The sequence below is a fragment of the Diadema setosum genome, chromosome 7 (genome assembly GCF_964275005.1).
Source record: "Diadema setosum chromosome 7, eeDiaSeto1, whole genome shotgun sequence".
In the NCBI taxonomy this organism is placed as follows: domain Eukaryota; kingdom Metazoa; phylum Echinodermata; class Echinoidea; order Diadematoida; family Diadematidae; genus Diadema; species Diadema setosum.
Window position 1 is genome coordinate 29,249,964 of NC_092691.1, and position 20,111 is coordinate 29,270,074.

A 20,111-nucleotide genomic window follows, 5' to 3' on the forward strand; every position below is an offset into this window, starting at 1 on the left:
TGCTTTGGACAGTTACCGGTATATTAATAAAATTTTAAAATATAAGAAGAAATGAGACGTGTGATCAGATTTTTTATAAAGTTAACTGGAAAGGCAGAATGAACAAAACTCAGGCAATCGTTCAAATGTATGATATGTAACAATGATAATATTGGCCAATGTGTTCTGTATGCTTTTTAACCTGATATGCCTTTGATGTGTGTGTGTTAATGTTTGTGCGTATGTTCGTCAGTTATGAATCTGAGCCAGAGGTGTACTCATGGGACCAGGACCAACATCGAGACCAGGACTGGTGTGAGGAGCCGGCATGCCAGAGGGTCATCAACCCAACTCGGATTGACTATGGGGCTTTCCTCTATGAAGAGAACCAGGAACTACTGAGATTCAGGTCAATAATAATGAAGACAATACTGTTGTTGTTACTGCTGCTGCTGCTGTGCGCTGCCCTCACATAATAATGTGTGCATGTTTGCGCGATCAGAGTTTCAAGTTTGCAGGAGAGTCCAGCCAGCCGGAGAATCTCCTGTTAGAGAGTGTTTGGGGTTGGAGTCTCTGACAATGTGAAATATATTTTGGAGAGTCGGAAAAGAAATGTATGGTAGTCTCCAAGTTGCCCTTTCATGTGCCAGGCAGTTGTTAGTAAATTCTTCAGTATTTATTGCTATGTTGGCCCTATGCTGTGGGAGTGAATCTTTTGTAGGCACCTATTAAATTCACACAAACCTATGTGTATTAAAGTTTTCCATTATATTGTTCATGTATGAGGTCTCCCTGATCTTTGTTTGGGAGGAAAGACAGCAAGATTTTTACACTCTTATGGTTGTTATATATTTTGTCATCTGTGATTCATAATTTCTGTTTGTGGAATTCATTTCATGTAGGTGTGAGACAATGAGCAAGAAGCTTCTGTCAGACTGGGTCACTTTCAGGACCAGAGCTATTGAGGATGAATCAAGACAGGTACCAATCAATTCTTTTCATTCACTCATATTTTGTTCATCTAAATAATAATATATACGAATACGGCTGTATGTTCATATTTCTAGAAATGCAGAGTTTCAGAATTGGTGCCCAGATACAGAAAGGGTCAGAATTTTCGTCTTGTAAAAAGGAAAGATCAGAGAAAATCATGTGAAGATATTCCACAAGTGAAAAGCAGTGATTATTAGTGCCATGATTAAGTAAATTGTTGCATGTGTGTGGTTCTATTTGCTCATTACAGTGCAAAATTTACTTGAGAAAGGCAAGAAATATGAAAAGTTAGAATCACTGAACTTTTGCACTAGATTGTCATGGATGTGATTTCTCTAAGATACATTATACATGCATGAAGACTGAAGAGAAAGTAGCACCTTGAGATATACTTGCTAGCCTGTGGGCTTCGTATTACTTTGTTTTTGTTTGGAGGAGTGTAAACTTATGAAAGTGATGTGCGATATTACCATGGGTACATCTGCGATCTCATGAATAGTAATTGTGAAATGACTTACATTTCAAGTAGTCTATTGAGAAATGAATTCAGTGTTATTAGGAGTGATACATGTGAGATATTACATTTATCTGTATAGACTGCAGTAACCACAGATCAGGTTGATAAAAAAATTCCTGAAATAATTTTCTCTTTCATAGAATAATTACTAGATCTAAGCAAAATGACAAATGTCACGGCTTCACTTCAAGCATGTGAGTGTGAAAGATGTACTAGTGTAAATTATTCACAATTTTATTTCCATAAATTTATTTTTGTATTTTTACCAGGCAAATGATGTCTATATAAATGCTGTTTGTCATCATCATCATCATCTTCATCTTTCTCATCAACAATATTACTATTTTCATTCTATGAAGGATATTAGTTTGACTGTACTGTTACAATTTATGTTTTGTGACAGGGTGATCATTTTTATATCGTTCAATTTTCTTGCACAGGTTGACAATGCGATCTCACTTGTGAAGCTGGCAATGGAGAGGAATGTTCCGGTATGTGTTTTTGTCATAGAGGATAACTTTTCATCGAAAAGTAACCTTTTTGAATTCTGGGTTATGATAAACACTTTATGTTTTGAATATTTTCTTTTATTTATATGGATTGAAGATAATGAACACTGAAAAGAAGTCTTTGATCTGAAACCCATCTCAAAGATACCCAAATGAAGAAAACATATAATATTTCAATTTGTGTTGCAGAATATGTGCACTACCTGTATTTGTATTTATCAAGATTTATGAAAGAATAAAGCATCATCAGTAAGAATAAGATATCACCTACTAGATACCTTCTCTGTCACCAAAAGGACAGTTCGCAACTTATCATGGAAATGTATGCTTCAACAAACTGTCTTGTCATAAAGTTCATCAATAATGTAAAGGTTTTTCAATACTTTCAAGGTAATCCTGATAATAAATATAACATGATGCCATGGACAGTTTAAAATGCAGCTCCCAGTAATCATGGTTCATCCCTCCATTGTTTCTCGACAGGACCTGGATAACCTGGACAAATTATCCAGTATTAAAGTTTACCAGTGATGCATACATGTTAAAGTTTCCAATACTGTCTACAGTGCGATCCGGATAATGAATATAATAGGATGCTATGGACATTTACCTGCACAGTACAGCTCCCGGTAAGCTTAATGCATTCCCCCATTGTTTCTCAACAGGACCTGGAGAATTTGCACCACGATCTCTTGACCCTGGAAGTTTTATCCTACGAGTGTCAGACTGACCCCAATCTGACTCTGGCATCGCTGAAGAAACTCTCCGACCTCCAGGTCATTCAACTGATGATGTCAAAGGTCAGTATGCCACAAGGTCATGACTCCATTCATCAGTCAGCTGAAAAGTGTTGTCCACTGCAAAAACAGCAAACATGAGAGATGTCAACCAGACACATGCCTCATTCTACAGTGTTCTTGCATTGACCTAATGGAAAAGACACATCTTTCTTTCTTTCTCTTTGTGTGGTATTTGTGATGACTGTGTAAACCGTGTCACACTCTTGCAATCGGAATGGCATATTTTTAAAGTGTCTGTTGGATGCTCTGTAGGATGATTTGCTAATGATGAAGGGGTCTTAATATGCACCATGGGCGGATTATCCTAAAATTGTAAATCATGTGTGATTCTGTATTGTTGGGTCACTTACTTTGCAGCAGAAAACAAGATTTTCAAATGCACAGGCCAGACAAACCACCCTCCTCCTTACTCCTGTTATGCATAGCTCTTCATAACTCGTGAGTGACCAACTGGTTAGAATATGGTAGCCCTCATTTGGTAGAACAATATGAGAGAATGATGGAGGGAGGGGGGACTCTTTCAAATAGACACATGGCAACTAAATATGATACCTCATTGGACAAAATTATCATGGTATTAAAGTTTGTAATCACAGTGGTGACATTTTTTCAGTGGAAGTTGGGGAAAGATGTAAAAAGCATTTACAGAAACTAAATAATACTCTCCCTGCCCCCAGCCATGTATAATTGTGTGTTACTGTAGCTTTATGTTAAGGTACCAGAGTGTAGTTATTTGGATATTGGATATTGGATATTGGGAAAAGGAAACAGAGAAGTTTTCTCGCAACCAAATATTGATTTCTTGCTCATCTGTCCATCTCAGTCGACAGCCGAGGTGTACGTGAAGGACATGAAACGTTGGGTGCTCCCATTTCTGGCACGGCGTGAGGAGCAGGTCCCCGGCAGCCGATCACGTCTCATAGAGGAGTTCATGCTGTCAATGGCAAAGGTGGGTGAGCTTCCCTTAACCCTTTGACAGCTATGTCAACTGGTATACACAGGGATTTGGTTCCTGGCTGATTAACTTTAAAATGGGGATCAGTCTGATATATCAGGATTTATGACTGGGGCATAATTGCGTTTGAAAAAGAAAAAAAATTATAGATTTCAAGATTTGTTCGCAAAGTATATGGTAAGTTGTGATATGGTGATCAATGATATCATCAACTCCAATATTTGCATATTCACATTGGCTGTTCAAAACTGTTTTGTGAAAATTTGCAAAACTTCACAATTTTACAACTTCCCTAATTGTTATCGATTTTGATCAAATTTTCCCTGTTTGTGCTTTTTAGATTTTCTTCTTCCATTTAAGACTAGCTTTTAATGAGTCTGGAATAGTGCTGTTATCTCTCATGGTACACAGTGACTTTCACTGTTGCCTCTCACATTGTTACATGCTGAGAGTTAAAACACATTACCTCACTTTTTTTTTCTTTTTTTTTTCTTAAAGTTTACATCTATGACTAGTCCATCAATGAAGTGATGTGTAGTCTTTGACTTGTTGATAATCAACCTTTCAAACAAATTATCAGCAGCTTCTGATCAAGTGCAATTCCAGGACTGGAATTATAAGTGAGGTAGATGTCCACCTTGATTTTCGTTGCAGTGTTGTGTTCCTGATGATGAATACATTAGCAATCAAGCACATTTGTAAGGGAAGGGAGAAATGTGTTTATTGTCATGTTACTTCCAAGAATCAGGCACTCTTTTGATTGATATATTTATCAGATTTTTTGTTGTTGCTGTTTATTTGCTTCCTCTGTTTTTATATTTTGATTATTTCTCTTTGGAACATCAGCTGATTAAATAGGGAACTGACAGCAGCATGTGAGTAGTAGAAATTCAAGTTTTGTGTTTTGGGTGTTTTTTTTTTTTTCTATTTGCAGGAGGATCTATCCAAGTGTCGCCTCATCTTTGACAGCTGTAAACATAATGTAGGTTGAGAATATTTTCAAAGTCAAAATTCATCATTGTATCTTGTCCATTTCCTCTTTGTTGTTGTTGTTGTTATTGTTATTTTTTTCTGAACATCAACTGCATAATCAAACCAGCTTTTAATAGCATGCACTATTTATTTACTTCCAGCTAGCTTCTGGTAAGATTTGACGTAAAGTTTGTGTAGAGGTGAAATCAATGAAATGATTTTGTACTACTGTTCTTTATACAGTCACTTGCATGTGATTACTCTTAGAAGTGTATGTTACAAAATTAAGCTGCACTAGCAGTAACTCGATTGAAGAAAGTGGTGTTCAGATTCACCTGATGGTGCAGATATTTTGAATACCTGGATGATTCAGATGATCAATTTTTTTGACATGGCGCTTTCAATGTGCTTCTTGTTGTCATAAACTGGCATGCTTTTGTGGTGTCATTGGAAGATATAACTGTCAACAAGCCCCATTTTCCCCTGTTGCATCTGAACTTTTCTAGTTTAATTTTCCATTCATTAATCATGATTAATTCTTCGATCTTTCCACATGTCATAATGACAAGGTGGTATTTCAAGTGATTGCAAGCTTAAAAATATACATTGTTGTTGCTCTTCAGTGCATCACAGAACCACCACCCTATTAAATAATGATAAGTTGTTTTTATGCTTTATTGCTCCACCATGAAAGTTCATTACAACATGTGTATTAATGAGTTTGCCACTGTGAGAAATTTATGTTGCTCCACAGTATAAAGATTTTAAGGTATCAGACTGCATTGTTGTGTCCTGCATAGTGATGATGTCTTTCTTTCTACTATCCCTGCCCCGCCATCCACCTCCTTCCCAAATCTAGACCCAGCAGCCCATCATTACCCCTACCAGCCAGGTCCTGTCCCTCTCCCTCCGGTGTGTCTATGCCTGTGAGAAGGAAGACCAGTTGGGCCTAGCCCAGGCCATTCTGCAGGCTCTTCCCAAACAGAGCTTTGGGTGAGTCTCCTTTCACTTGTCATCCATCAAAGATACAAGGATAGAAAGAAGGATAAAAGGGCTGGAAGGAAGAAAGAAAGAAAGTTAGACGCAGAAAAAAAGAGAAGAAAATAATGAAGTAAGAAAGACAAAACAGACATACAGGATGACAGACAGACGGAATCAAAACACTGAATTTGGGCATATTTTTTGGATGTTAGTAATCAGAGCAAGTAAGCTCGCCAAAACATTATTTCTGTCTGCATGTATTGCTGTCTTATTGAACAAAGATTGCAAACAAGCTTTATCCAAACCAAACTAAGTGAAGCACACCCATAAAATCAGTACACTATTGCCTGAGCAAATGTAAGTGTTTTTTTTCTTTGCGATACAAAATGCTGTGTAACAAAACTATATTCACTGAGATTACAAATACATCATATCAGTAGGAAATGCTTAATAATAGGTGTCATATCCTTAATCAACCCCAATGGCCTTATACCCACACCAAGTAATTATTGTTTTTAACGGTACATGACTCCAAAGTCTAGTCAGTCTCCCTTCTTATTTTTATGAACATTTAGTGTTGTGTCTGAGGATCTTTCAGCCTTGTACCATGATGTCGAACTGCTAGGGCACCACTTGCAGGCAGTGGAGATACTTGCCAGTCACGACGTTGCCATGGCGCCACATGCTGTCCGCGACATGCAGACAGACGCCGACGCGGCCGCAAAACTCATGGTACGACTCTCACGACAAGCAGCTAGGAGGTAAGGGAATGGCAAGATGAGGCAGGATGCTCTGTTACAGAATTATTTTTTTTTTTTGAATGCTGTAAATGCGGAAATATTTTCAGTACATTATTTTTTGCACATTTCATGATATTTTTGGCTGGTGCAATTTCTAGAACCCATAAAATATGTTCACAATTTTCTCTGCACATTTTGAACTTGCTGAATTATGTGCCTTGCCAGAAACGCCTCGCTGGTATGTGTGTGTGTATGCACGTGCCCTAGTAGTATGAGTAGTATTCATTTGAGTGTATGTGTGCAGCTGTACAATCTACATTGTAATGGATCAGGCAGCACATCTTGCTTTTTTGCAGGGAAATGTCAAATCAAATTCTGTCTTCTTTTTTTTTTTGTAAATTGGATGAAAACATATGGGCAAGAAATTATGCAGCGCGAATTCAAGAACCTGTGAATATATATATTTTTTTTTTAAGCAACTCAGTGCGAAAAATTAATCTGTGAAAATATCAGCATCTACAGTACCCTAATTTTGGTATCATGTGTGCGTGGCATCGATTGCTAAATGGTAACTTCACTTGTTCATAAGGTATCAATGGAATTGTGATATAAAGTTGGCTTTTTGTGACATGAGTATAGCAAGCAGTCATACCTAACAAATGTGTCTTCCTAGTGTGCAAGAGATTCCTGGTTTAAATCTCTCAATGCATGACGGGACAGCTGTTTGTTTGACTGTTGGATTGATCTTGGCCCTTAACCCTAAAGGGGCCGGGCTTTTTTGGCGATGCTCAGACCGGGGGGGGGGGGGGGAGGGGGGGGGGCGGATTCCGCCCCCCCCCCTGAGATCTCGGCCATCGGTGGTGCGATCGCGATGAAATTTTGCATGCGTGAGACCCGCGTCATAATCTACAAGATTGTGTTATAAGATTTTTTGAAACAATCAATTTCTAATTTTAATTAATTAATTATGCAAATTAAGCTCAAGGTGATATTTTAGCTTAATTAAAAGCATTGAGAGTTTAATTTTTGATCTGTAAATCTGTTTTAGCATTTTCAACAATTTGTACATCACAAAAACTTCCAAAACTCATTTCAATTCTTATGTATTTTATTGTTTTCAGAATTTCTTATGTATTTCTTTGTTTTTCAACTTTTATTTTTTCTTTGTTTTTTCATTGGAAATTGTCACTGACCACTTTTCTACCATAATTAGCACAAAATTAATCAATGAAAGTGATTAATTGTAAAAATAATCAGGTTTTTATGCCTTTCATGACAGAGCACTGTTTTCCATAGGAAATGTACACAAAATCACAAAATTGTGCCCGTTTTGGAGCGACATTCCATTACAAAAATGGGCGTGGCTTCGCAAAAGTATGCGCGGACGTTGCAAATTTGGTCTCAAAAGTTGCGCGAGACTTGAACGAAGAAAGTCAAGAAGCCTCGCGATGAGGCCTTCTCGCGTTACAGAATTATAGCGCGAAACGTCGAGGGGGGGGGCGGATTCCGCCCCCCCCCCCCCCCCCCCCCCCCGGCCCTTTTAGGGTTAACCCGTTGAGGACGGTTTGATTTTGCTACAACACGCATTTCCCATAGACACCTGCCCGAGTATACTCGGGACTTGTCCTCAACGGGTGAAAGGGCTCGTATAGTTTTGGTTGAGACCTAACTTCAGGTTTTTAACATTTTGGGGTGAGATAATGAGAAACCTTTTATGAAATATGAAAGAGCATGTAATTCCAAGAGGAATTCAACGTTTATTTGATGAAAATTGGTTATGAAATGGCTGAGATACCCAAAACAGAGCAATACTAATAAAATGTGGGACCCACATTTTATTACGATGGCTTTGTTTTACTTTGTTTTTGGATGTCTCAGCTATTCCAAAACCGATTTTAATAAAGTAAATTTTGAATTCCTCATAGAATGGCATGCTCTGTACCATTTCATAAGTTGTTTCTTGGTATCTCTCAAAAAGTTAAAAGCCAAATCCTCAGCTCCACCAGTACTGTACCATCCCTTTAAAATGCATCTTGCAGGAAACCTCCATTGAAGGAGTGGGAGTGGAACAAGCTGTACAAGGACATGCTGGAGTTGAGGAGGATCGTCTTCACGTGCCTCAGTGACAGTCAATGTCAGGAGGTAAGGCATTGCCTTTAGATGCTTTGTTTCTACAGCCATGTACATTCTTTCTCTTAGAGAACAAAATGTAAGACTTCCAATATTTTGGAGGAACCTTATGTGTTATGATAGGGCTCAACACTTGCCTCTTTCTCTGGCGACCCGTCAAGATTTAGGCCACAACAATGGGATTGTATCACTGTGATATTTTGCAAACTTGCACCCTGTAGGAGAGTTTAATCAAGATTGTTACTACTAGGTGTTGCCCCAATAGATACAATATTCAAATGCTTACTTGTGTGTGAGGCTGTGCCTGTCAGTTGAATCGTAGACATGGTCAAGGTATGGCCCGACTTTATTTCTTACAGTTGTACATGGCTTTGTCTTTGCAAATTTTAGTTACATAGTTTTACATTACCCCAGTAATCAGTGCTGTGTTGTCATATTCTCTAATTTGTAGCTTTTCAGCACAAACCTTATCCCATTTCTTTTTTTTTTTTTTATGCCTCCGCCCAAAGGGTGCCGGAGGCATTATTTCAGATAGTAATAACAATGTGTTGTTATGGTTTTCAAGGCAGCATGTGGCTTTTCATCTCTCTGTCCCATTCATTCTCTCTCTTCAGATTTTCACTGAGAGCCTCCTGGGTTCAAGCTCCATCAGCAACATCCGCCTGGCAGGAGAGAGACTGACGAGGTCAAGGTCAGAATCCTCCTCCTCATCATCCTCCTCCTCCAGAGCAGCAGCCCGCATCTCGTACGAGTCCTCCATCAAGCTCGTCCTCTCGGCCGCCAGGGAGTACTTTAACTCCTCTGCAGACCTCATGGACAGCACTATGGAGTTGGCCAGGTAAGGACACCTCCATCTTTTCCTTTTTCAAATGGATGCAAATTTCCTAGCTGTAAGCTCATCGCAATTTGAATGGAAAAAAAAAATGACTGAGATGTCACTGATATCTAGACTTGACTGTCATCAGTGATGCATTGTGTGAGAACTCTCGGAACAGTGATATATGATTGAGATCTTTGTTTGAATGAAATAATGATTGCATTGGTATCAAGATGTGGCCTTGCTCAATAAAGAAACTTCAGAGAAAGGGATGCACTGTGACTTGCAAAGCACTTGTTTCTTTTTCCTTTTTTTTTTTTTTTGGTAAAGATGGTAGATAGTCTGTAGGCATGTGTTATTTGTCTTATAAAATTATGCAAATTGCTGACATGGGCTACTCCACCAGGAAGTAGCCTGCCATAATCTCAAGTCCTATGCCAGCTGCTAAAAACTGAATCGGCAAGAAGAATTGCCTTTGACAAATTGTTTATCCGAAAGCTTCAGAGAGAACAACATAAGTGATAGAGAAAGGGAAGAGAAAGAGGGAAGATCAAAGAAAAAAAAAGAAGGTTTTAAGAAGCTGCTGTTTGATCTCAAGAGAAGATATTAGAACACATCCCATTCTCGTCCTGGTTCAAGATCGTGCCTCCAGCTCATCACAGACTGCCCGCCACAGATTCAGGAGGAGCTAGACCTCATCGCCTCTCTGGCCCTCCTGGACGACTTTTCAACCCCGATCCTGCCCCTACAAGGTATGTCTTAGTAGACAACACCACTTTAGGCCCTTTCAGTCTCGCCAAGGCTGGACTGCTGTATTCGCCTTATATTTTGCAAGGTTTATTATATTTTTGCAAATTTCATGGGTTGTGTTGTATGAGTGAAGATAACGATAGGCAAAAGTATTAACTTCTGATATCGACATGAATGAGATGGGCATGTGTATATATCTCTCTATTCATACTGCACTTCACATTTGTGAATGAAAATCCTCTCACGAAATTGTTGGGGAGTTCCAGTTGGCAAAAAGATTAGGCTCGCTAAGTATATGGCATATACAGTATTGTGTCCAGCAAAAACTCTAGAATTGAAACAAGAAGTGTATTCCTCTATGTTCAGTACGTCACATGAAGCTGATGTTCTTGAGACATTTCGCTCTGTTTTTTTAATGTGTATCTTTTAGTTTGTGGGGGTTTTTTTTGGCAAGTTGCAAATACCTTTTTGTGTCTATATGAGAGGTTTCTGTTGACTGTTTTCTCACAATAGTGCGGCTGTGTGAGGACAGACTCGAGCTGGTTGAGAAAGTCATCAATTCTTCAAAATCATCCTTCACCAATTCATCAATGGTAGGTCATCGGAGAATTAGACGTAGACATTGTGTTTTATGTGTCTCAGTTTGCACAATAGTATCTTTCTTTCGCCAGTGGTCGGATGACATGAATGTTCTCAGGTTTTTCATTTCTCAAGCATATATGTCTACAAGATTATGTAAACATTAATGTCTGACTGCCTATCACATAACCACTTACAAGTTTGAAATAGGAATACTCATTACCCTCAGATGATGAAATTAGTGTTGGAAATACTGATATTTTCCTGTTATGTGTGATTGCGATTTTTGTTCAGCTGTTGTAGGGGACTTTGATGCCTATATCAGAGTGATAAGTGTTCTTTTAAAATGCCATTTTTATTATAAGGACCATTTACTTCTCAGACACTTAGAAGGTTTGATGTCTAAAAAGAGAGGTAGTTCTTGCTGTTATAATTTGATCAGAGTTGCCCAGGAAGGAGCAAGCACGTACATGTACATATGAATGAGAAGACTTGTAGTAAAAAGGGATTTTCATGAGCAGCATGACAAGTGTCCAGATTCCAGTAGCCTCTGTACCCTTGGACATGATTTCACCGCACTTTGTTAATGTGTCACATTCATAAAACCCCAGTCTTAAACTTCTTCTCCTTTCCCCACTGTGCAATTATCGCAGTGGCATTGGAGACTACTAGAGTGTAGTACTTTTGAGAACTCTAAACAAGTCCACAAGTAAATGAGTTAAACAAGCAAGATGTCATTTTAAAGTTGGTAGTCTGCTCTCTCTTAAAAGGCACATCATAGATGACAAAATGAATTCTGTCAAACTCTGTGTTGGTTTTGTAGCAGTGGGCACAAGTGAAACAAATAATAAATTATAAAGGAAGTGTCGTGTCTAAACATGTGACTCCAGCACAGGAAAGAAGTGGACCTGTGGCAATGAAAAAGACTGTGTCATAGTATACAAGTGATAGACAGTGTTCTCCAGAGCATTGGTGAGAGGAAAATATTTGTATTTGCGACTTATGTTTGTCTTCTTTTTGTTTTACTGTGACTTGCCCTTTACAGTTGCTGCGACTGGGGAAACTTCTCAGAGTGTGTGGAGACAACGAGACGGAGAGGAAGGGCAAGATCCTAACCCTGGTGGCTGGAGCAGCACTGCAGGTATATTGAAACATACATGCATACATACAGACAGACAGACAGACAGACAGACAGACAGATGGATAGATTGAATGATAGAGTGACGTATAGACAGACTAACTGATAGATGGATAGATAGACATAGGGATAGGAAAACATATAGTTAGATAGACAGATAGATAGATAGATAGATAGATAGATAGATAGATGGAAAGACAGATCATGGAAATGAAAGAGAGATAGATCAGTGATTCACAGAAAGACCAATAGATCAGTGATTGACAGATTGACCAATGGGCCGTGATTGACAGATGGACTGATGGATAGACAGACAAACAGAGAGGCAGACAGATGGATGTACAGCTGGATAGATATAGTCTGCTTTACAAACAAGCGGAGATGAACAGACAGACTGTTGACAAACACACTATCGATAGCAGATAGATAGACAGAGCTGGTACAGAGGTTTATGTTCACTAAACCATTTGTGCTTTCATTGATTATCACTTGAAGAGGCACTTTACTTTCTTTGAATTACCGTAGTAACAAATCATTTGTGAAGGATATCTAATATGTCTATTATGCTTTACAACTCGAGCAAATATTTGATACTTTTACCTTCTTTATTTGCTCATTAGCCTTTGTGTAGCTCGCAGTGAATTATGACTATATTGTAATTTGTGGTTATAGAGATCTCAAAAGAAAAATTCAGACAGAATAGTTAGAGAATAATATGAAAATGATAATATGGTTGGTGAATGGAAAAGATCCTGCTACAAGCTTGTCAAAGTGTCATCATTGGCATTATTTCTTTAACATCCTCATCTGGCAGGCGCTGGATTACCCGACAGCTCTGGCCGTTAGCCGGGAACTGGTGGGGGACAGCTATGGGCCCGCTTGGCAAGTGTGCCGGGACCTTGGCCTCAGGGATGAGTTCATGGACCTCCAGGCCAGGTGCAGATTGATACACTGCTTTGTGAAATTCAGTAGAAGACATTCTATGAAGATGTTTGATTGCTATGAATCCCACAGGTGACATGTTATCTTTGTTCGGTTTTTAATATAGATACAGTACAAGTTTCCTATCTTCTGCATACCGCTTAAAAGTTTCTGTATAAAGACAAATTAAGAGGAGAACTTTAAGCAAAACCAAGACAGGAAGGGAAGTTATGAGGAGATTACAATTGAGTGGAAGAATGTGTTTCACTCATTCAAATGTATAAACAATTTGAAGTTGGCTTGAAATCCTGTATTTTGTGATTACACACACAAAATGGGTTCCAATATATGGGGCAAAACAGATTCATTGTGGAGGGAATCTTGCAAAGCATTTTGCATAAATGGTAGTACATGTACCTGTGGTGTGTAAGCAGAAATTGTTGGGGGGTTTTTGCCAGTAGAAATGTTCAGTTATTAGGAATGCTGTTTGTTGAAACCGTCAATGTTCTCTCCTGCACCTCAGGCGCGAGCTTCTGGCTTTTGCAGCCAGCTACTGTGACACAGAGGCCCTGGTCCCAATCCTCGAAGCAAGAAACCGACTCCTAGCACAGGTACTGACACTCTCTTTCTTTTTACTTCTCAACAGCAACCAAGAAACAAGCAAAGTGTATTGGTATAAACATATCTATTATTGACATTGAATATTTTGTAGGGAAGTCTGTATGTTCAAAATAGATGTGCACCTGCCAACTTTTCCCATTTAAAAGGAACATTCCTATAGGAAGGAGGAAGTCTCATTCAACCTTGTGTACCTTGTTTTGTCAGCACCTGCCAATATTAATATATGGGATTTGGGTGAAAATTCCTATTTTTGCAATATTTTCTCCCAGATATACCTTTATCCTGAATGTTAGGGTTGGCAGGTATGAAGATGTGAATCTCCTCATAACTTGTTGAGTATCAATTAACTGTGGTCATCTGTGTAGTGACAGAAGAGTCATAAATTTTCAGAAGGCATGTAATTGACCACTTCACAAAACATATTTGCTTCATTATCATATTTCAGTCTTCTGTGATATTTATGTACAGGGCTTGGCATTAGCAATGGTCTGGGGCCACTAGAAGCCGATGTCAAGCCACCAAATTTCTGACAGGGCTATCTTTTGGTGACCCGATCAGGGACTTAAGATTCAAAATGGATTATCATGCATTAGTTTATTTTGGGCCACTACATTCTTTTTTGGGCCACCAAAGTTTCAGATTAAAGATTGTATGGGCCCAAATGGGCCACCAGACAAAAAAGATAGTGTCGAGCCCTGTATATGTAGCGGATGATGTAATGTTACTGCACAAAAAACACATAGCTTGTTAGCCAGTAGATTCCTTTACAAAAGTGAATTTGTGTAGCCACAATAGAAGTAGACTCGGGAGCCTTCTCACTAGAGTAGAGAGCAGTCTCAAAAACTAGGAGAAGCAAAAGATGCGTTCAAGGGAAATAATTATAAACGGAGGACATTACGCAGCATTATACCAGCTGCAGACCAATCTGGGAAGAGTTGTGTGGAGAGTGCATGTGCAGCAACGTTCATGCATCTCATCTCATCTCATACTATTCCACCACTAGATCCTCTACAGCAAACTACCGGTGGAAGTCGAGGCAGATGACACCAAAGGTGAAGAGAGAGAGGAGGAAGAGGAGGAGAGCAACCTTGAGGAGGAAATGGAAGTGGAAGATGAAGGGATTGAGGTATTCTTATTTTTTTCTTGCAATTAAAGGATGATCCCTCAGTCATAACAATTGTTGTTCCTTATAAAGTGTTGACTTGTCAGGTAAAACTACAGATTTACACTATGTGACGATCAAATAGTTTCCCTGTTGGAAAAAGTCACAGAAATTATTTGTCTCAAAATTGAGAGAACGTAGGTTTGGAATCGGGGTGGTCTGTCATGATCAACTCTTTGAATATGACTTAAATGTTTGCATTTTTATTTCCCATGTGACTGTTTGAATATAATTTCCACTGGAACAGCAATGTTGTATTGCACAGGATTTCTTGGATAGTCCAGAAACTTCTACACCTTTCTACTCCCCTTTGTGTTAATTTGGGGCACTGCGGTGTAATATAGAGGATAAGACTCTTGATTGTTATGTTAAATGGATGCCCCGACTTTGAGTCTTGCCAAGTGCCTACATCCATGGACAAGATTTTTTTTTTTTCTCATGATGTCCCTTTCGACCCAGTTGTCAAAAATGGGTACCTGGTAATGCTGAGGTGGTAATGATACCAGGGTCCTCAGGAAGAGTAGTGTGTGTGTGTGCTAACACTGAAGAGACTAACCTGGGTAATTAACCCATTCCTTATGGGAACCTGATATCTGGAATATCAGGTTCCTGTGTCGTCATCAGATCAAGCCTAAATTCATGTCTATTTGTCTTATGCTGCCCACAAAAATGGCTTCGATCAAAAGATTACAGTTTCTTCTATCAATAGTAGTTCTTCTTTCTGTATGAAAACTGTGTGTATCGCAGTATTATTTGCTATTTTTTCCCCAGTGTAGTATGCGCTTATTTTGCTACAAAACTTGTATGAAGATGTACATAGCAATCAAATCAGTAGATTGTCACGCTCACTGACCCAATTCAGGTGCCTCTTTTGTGTAGAACAAAAGAGTTTGTGAGCCAATCAGCACACGCTCTATTTATACCTTGGGCCCGATCGATATTTCCGTTGTTTGATGGCACATTTAGTTGACCGTGGAAAGGGGATACATGCACCGCTTGTCTGCTTTTGCACAGGAGCATCACCAACCTGTGAGTTCTCTGTGGACCCGCAAAAAGAATCTCGTTTAGGGATATCAAAGGCTCTCCGAGAATTGTGGGAGGAACAGGTTAAGACCATATTATCATTATGTTGTTATGATTTTCATCTGTAGGAAGATGAAGTGAAAGAGAACACTGAAGGGAGGACGCAGAGTGTCAGGAGGAGAACCAGGCAGATTCTAGCCTCCACAGGGGCTGCCACGACGGCGGTCCTCGCCAGCACAGGGGCGGCGACATCCGCCGTTCTTGCCACGACGGGTGCGACCACCAAAGCGGTGCTGGCCTCCGTCAGCGATGCCCAGTGGTGGGCGGGCACCATCGGTTTCCTCCGCCCGCTGGGGAGGGGCGCGAGAGGGGAGGGGGAAGGAGAGGGCGCCACCGGGGACGTGGATAGAACAGGAATCGAGAGGCGCTCCTGCCCGGCTTTCTACGAATCTTGCTTCAAGGAACCAGAGCTGAGTAGGGTAAGGGCTTGAAAAAGAATTGCTGACTGAGTAAATGCAAATGCAACTTTGATATTGTTTTCACCTGCGTAAGGCTGGCCTTTGCTCACGCTGATGATGTTATGGGATAATCATACTTCCTATCATAATTTTAAGGAGCTTGTTGTGAGATATAATTGAGAGAAGTAGCATTCAAAGCAGTGCGTAACCACTCCTGTGAATCAGTGTATTATATGATGAAACAAAGCTGATGAGAAGAGACTAGGTTGGTGTGATTAAATAACAGAGACAGTGGCTGGGAGGATGGTCAAAAATGTAGTCTGTCCTGAGAACAGGTTTTAAATTTGCAACAACAGGTGCAAGGTCCTTTGGAGTAGGTCCATCTTGTAGTATTTACGTTGCTGTAGTTTTACAAGTCTGGAGCTTATGTAAGTGTGTACATTGACAGCTGCTGCTGTGTGTCTAGATGATATGAGGAAAAAATACTTGATCTATTATCTTTGACAGCTATGTTTTGCCTCAGTTTTTTTTCCTGCCCTTATGCAACAAGGAACGCCCTACAACTTCAAAATAAAACATGAGAAAGAAACAAACACAGTGAACTAATGTTCATTTTTTTTTGTAACTTTATAGATGCATGTCATTTTGCAGCAGTACAGGGACAGTGAAATGTGCTAACTTTTCTAACCCACCATGAGTCAATTTCCTATTGCGATTTCATGAGTTCTTTCAAAATGACAAGTTTCATGTGTTCCCTGAGAATTAATCCATTCATAAGCGCAGTTGTCTTTCTGTTACAGGGTGCACAGAATGAGTGCTTATAAATGTATTTCTATTGTGTAAGCACAGAATACTTTTTGACAGTACACCACTTTCCCATCTGTCTGCTTGTCCAGGATGATGCTGGCTATGTCCATTACCAGTGGTCAAGGAACGAGCACTCTCACCGCTGTCTCAACGAGACGCTCCTGAGAGCCATGCAGCTGAGGCAGCTGGCCAAAGATGACCAGTCCATGGCAGAGCATACCACTCAAGGTCAGTGATTTAAGGATGCGAGGTACTGTGGCAAGTACACTGCCCATCTTGTTTCTCTTGTCAACAGGCCAATTTCCTATACTTTATTTGAATGAGATCATCCAAAAATGTCCTTTTTGTAATACAGACCAGGGAATCTCCCTTCTCTTGTAGCTTGCCTTTCTCCATTTTCTGAGAACGTGGCCATCTGTTTTGCCAAAATTTGTAATTTTACAAAATTGTATGTGTTGAAGGCAATGACGGTATATTGTGTTTAATGACTTGTCAGATCAAACTGCCTTGTGGAATGTAATCTGTAGCACTTTAAATAGTTGTTAACCCTTTGTGTGCCAGGGACTTTGGACAGTGTGTACAAAGCTATGGGGTTTTCTGCCCCCAATCAGTAATCAAAACACACAAAGGGTTCAGATGCTCTGATTACAGCTAGGCAACAAGCAATGGGCAGTGAGCTGGTCAATTGCTCTCTCTGGAAGAGTAATTATCATGAGTCACAGTAATCACAAATTTGTCAAGGAAAGCACTCCCACACGTGTTAATCCAGAGAGAAAGTTTTCATCTCATGACTTTTCACTAACCCAGAAATCTTGATGAAACAATTTTGCTTCACTCTTAAGTTCTCTCATATTTGTAAGAAACTGTTGTAAGCATTGATGAAATGTTTTAGTAAGTCTATTGTAGGAGTTGTGTTGTAATTTACACAAATTATATGGTCCCATTTTTCATTCCCTGAACCTTATACAATATAAGCTTCAGGCTTATTGGCTATTTCTATTTCCAGAGGTTCTGGTGAGATCATATTAATAATTGCATGAATGCATAACAACTGCTGTGAAATAAAGGTTAGCAGGATAACTAATCAATAAAGATTGATAGAGGATTGTGGAGAGATTATTGTGTTTTCATGATAAAAAGAATGAATTTTATCAGACTCCTAGATTTGTCAAATATCCTCATACTCTCTTTTTCTAAGTATTATTATTTTTTTTTTGTTGTTTTGGGGGAGGGGAGTGGGTTGTACTATTTCTGCCATGAGTTATGTTTGCAGTTGTTAAAATGGTATTTTTGTTTTAATGTATTCTTCTTGTTCTGGTACAGTGCTCTTGCAACTCGCAATAAATGCTCTCAGCTCAGACCTGAGCCTCGGACTTGCCTACCTAATGGCTCTCCCAAATGTAAGTCTTTTTCTTGATTGTCCTGTTTAGTACTGTCTCCATTATTTTTGTCTTCAAGACTTCATTAACCCTCCCTCAAACATCAGAGCTTTAATTCTTTTCACTGGTGCTGATAATTGAGCTGACTTTTTATTCTTTGTAAACTTTTTCATATGCTGCACAATTTTGAGCTGATATATGGTATCATATTAACATGTTTATGAGCAAAGAGTTTGCACTAAGGAAGGTGTGATGTAAATGGGTGGATTTTTTGATGTTCTCATGTGGTGCATTGACTTCAACCATACTTTTGAAGTTGACCTTGTAGTATCTAGTGTATTAGCAGAGTGTCTGCCTCTTCCCCCGTTCTCATCACTTCCAAGAAAGACATCTACAGTTTGTATATTTGACCTTACAGGTTAAGTGAAATGCAGGAGCAAAACGTGTGCTAAAAATCTAAGAAATCCATGCTGAACTAGGTAACATAGGAGGGTAAAATTATCAACTCGTTTAATGACAAAGAAAGTAGTGTAGAAAGAAAAAATTCATTATACACCTGATGGTAATGTTCACATTCATCCATGATTGCACCATGTGTGTGTCATTAAAAAACCCCACCAAAAACATGACATTGATCATTATGCTTGTAAGCCTCTGCACCATAGAGCAATTATAACAAACAGTTGTAACTAAAAGAACCTAGAAGTTTCATTTACTACCTCGATAGGTGCCAGTGAGCAGTGGTTATATGACATCACAGTACACTCTTTATTTTCCTTCACATTCCCATATAGCCACTTGATGCTGACCAGTGTTTTGAGAGGATTCCTCGTTCGGCGCTGTCCCTTCAGCTGGCCGCTTACTTCTACGCCTCCCAGGTGGCGGTCAGACTCCAGCCCAGCAAGGTGCCAGACAGCAGCAGCCCCGTCTACGGCGCCTCCCCACCACGCCTCGTCCAGCAGGTACTGAAGCAGGCAGGGACCAAGAAAGCTGCAGGGTGGCCGGACCAGACGAGGGCGCTAGTGAGCCGCCTCCGGCACTACGACGACTTGCTGGCGGACCTCCTCCAAGCACAGAGCCTGCAAGCTCTCGGGCGAGGTGAGGGGGAGAAAGTAACCACCACCTGTACCACCTACAATAGGTTCTTGAAACCCTTCTAAAGCAATACTTCTTCTTTACCCATTGTGTGTGAGATTTTCAGATTCCTGTAGCCTTTGTACATCATCCACCAGGTCGTTGTAAGTAATCAATTAAATAGCTGTGGAAATATTATGCCAGAGGCTCTCCTCCTTATGCTGGAGCCACTACAAGTTTGTACTGAGCACTAACAACGCATACCTACATTTTCATTTGTTTGATCTCAGTACAGAATTTTTGCCACCATAGGCAATGTTCATCAATTCTTATGAAAGCATCTGTATATGTTAAATGTACACCAGCAGTGAAATGTTGTGTTCCATTCTTTCTGTTTTTGTTATTGTATAGATAGTAACCTGTATGTAACCCTATGTAACCAGTGGTACAGTTCTGTTTCTTTTAGGGGAGGGAAGGTGTTGTATTAGTCTCATATGTCTTGTTGATTGTACAACATTTAGTGCATTTGCATGATCAACCAAATCATTTCTTTTGGTTTCATTTTTACCATAAAACACTTTATCCTTTGACAAAATGTGGAACCTTCTTAGCAAAGGAGACTGTAGCATCACACACAATTAACTTGTAGATTCTCAGGATTTCTACAATGTTTGCCCCAACCAGAATATACTTTCTTGCTTTTACGGAAGTACTGTTGAAGAGATTAAGTGGTGTGATATCTACTTGTGCCCATATGCTTCTATAAACATCGCTTTTCATAACCATTCATTGCCATTCATTGAATG

The 20,111-nt window shown here is 39.5% G+C and overlaps 1 protein-coding gene across 1 annotated transcript in view; it reads left to right on the plus strand.

The window, feature by feature from the left end:
• LOC140231169 (NBAS subunit of NRZ tethering complex-like) overlaps positions 1-20,111 on the plus strand; it is a 57,862-nt gene that overhangs the window by 19,580 nt on the left and 18,171 nt on the right. The window contains exons 24-42 of the mRNA XM_072311317.1: positions 233-388; positions 882-960; positions 1,930-1,980; positions 2,664-2,798; positions 3,622-3,747; positions 4,688-4,735; positions 5,585-5,718; positions 6,282-6,467; positions 8,486-8,588; positions 9,191-9,414; positions 10,033-10,145; positions 10,657-10,736; positions 11,768-11,863; positions 12,675-12,796; positions 13,305-13,446; positions 14,406-14,528; positions 15,716-16,019; positions 18,176-18,252; positions 19,026-19,329. Coding sequence (XP_072167418.1) covers positions 233-388; positions 882-960; positions 1,930-1,980; positions 2,664-2,798; positions 3,622-3,747; positions 4,688-4,735; positions 5,585-5,718; positions 6,282-6,467; positions 8,486-8,588; positions 9,191-9,414; positions 10,033-10,145; positions 10,657-10,736; positions 11,768-11,863; positions 12,675-12,796; positions 13,305-13,446; positions 14,406-14,528; positions 15,716-16,019; positions 18,176-18,252; positions 19,026-19,329 — 2,603 coding nt within the window. The remainder of the gene's footprint in view (positions 1-232; positions 389-881; positions 961-1,929; positions 1,981-2,663; positions 2,799-3,621; positions 3,748-4,687; positions 4,736-5,584; positions 5,719-6,281; positions 6,468-8,485; positions 8,589-9,190; positions 9,415-10,032; positions 10,146-10,656; positions 10,737-11,767; positions 11,864-12,674; positions 12,797-13,304; positions 13,447-14,405; positions 14,529-15,715; positions 16,020-18,175; positions 18,253-19,025; positions 19,330-20,111) is intronic.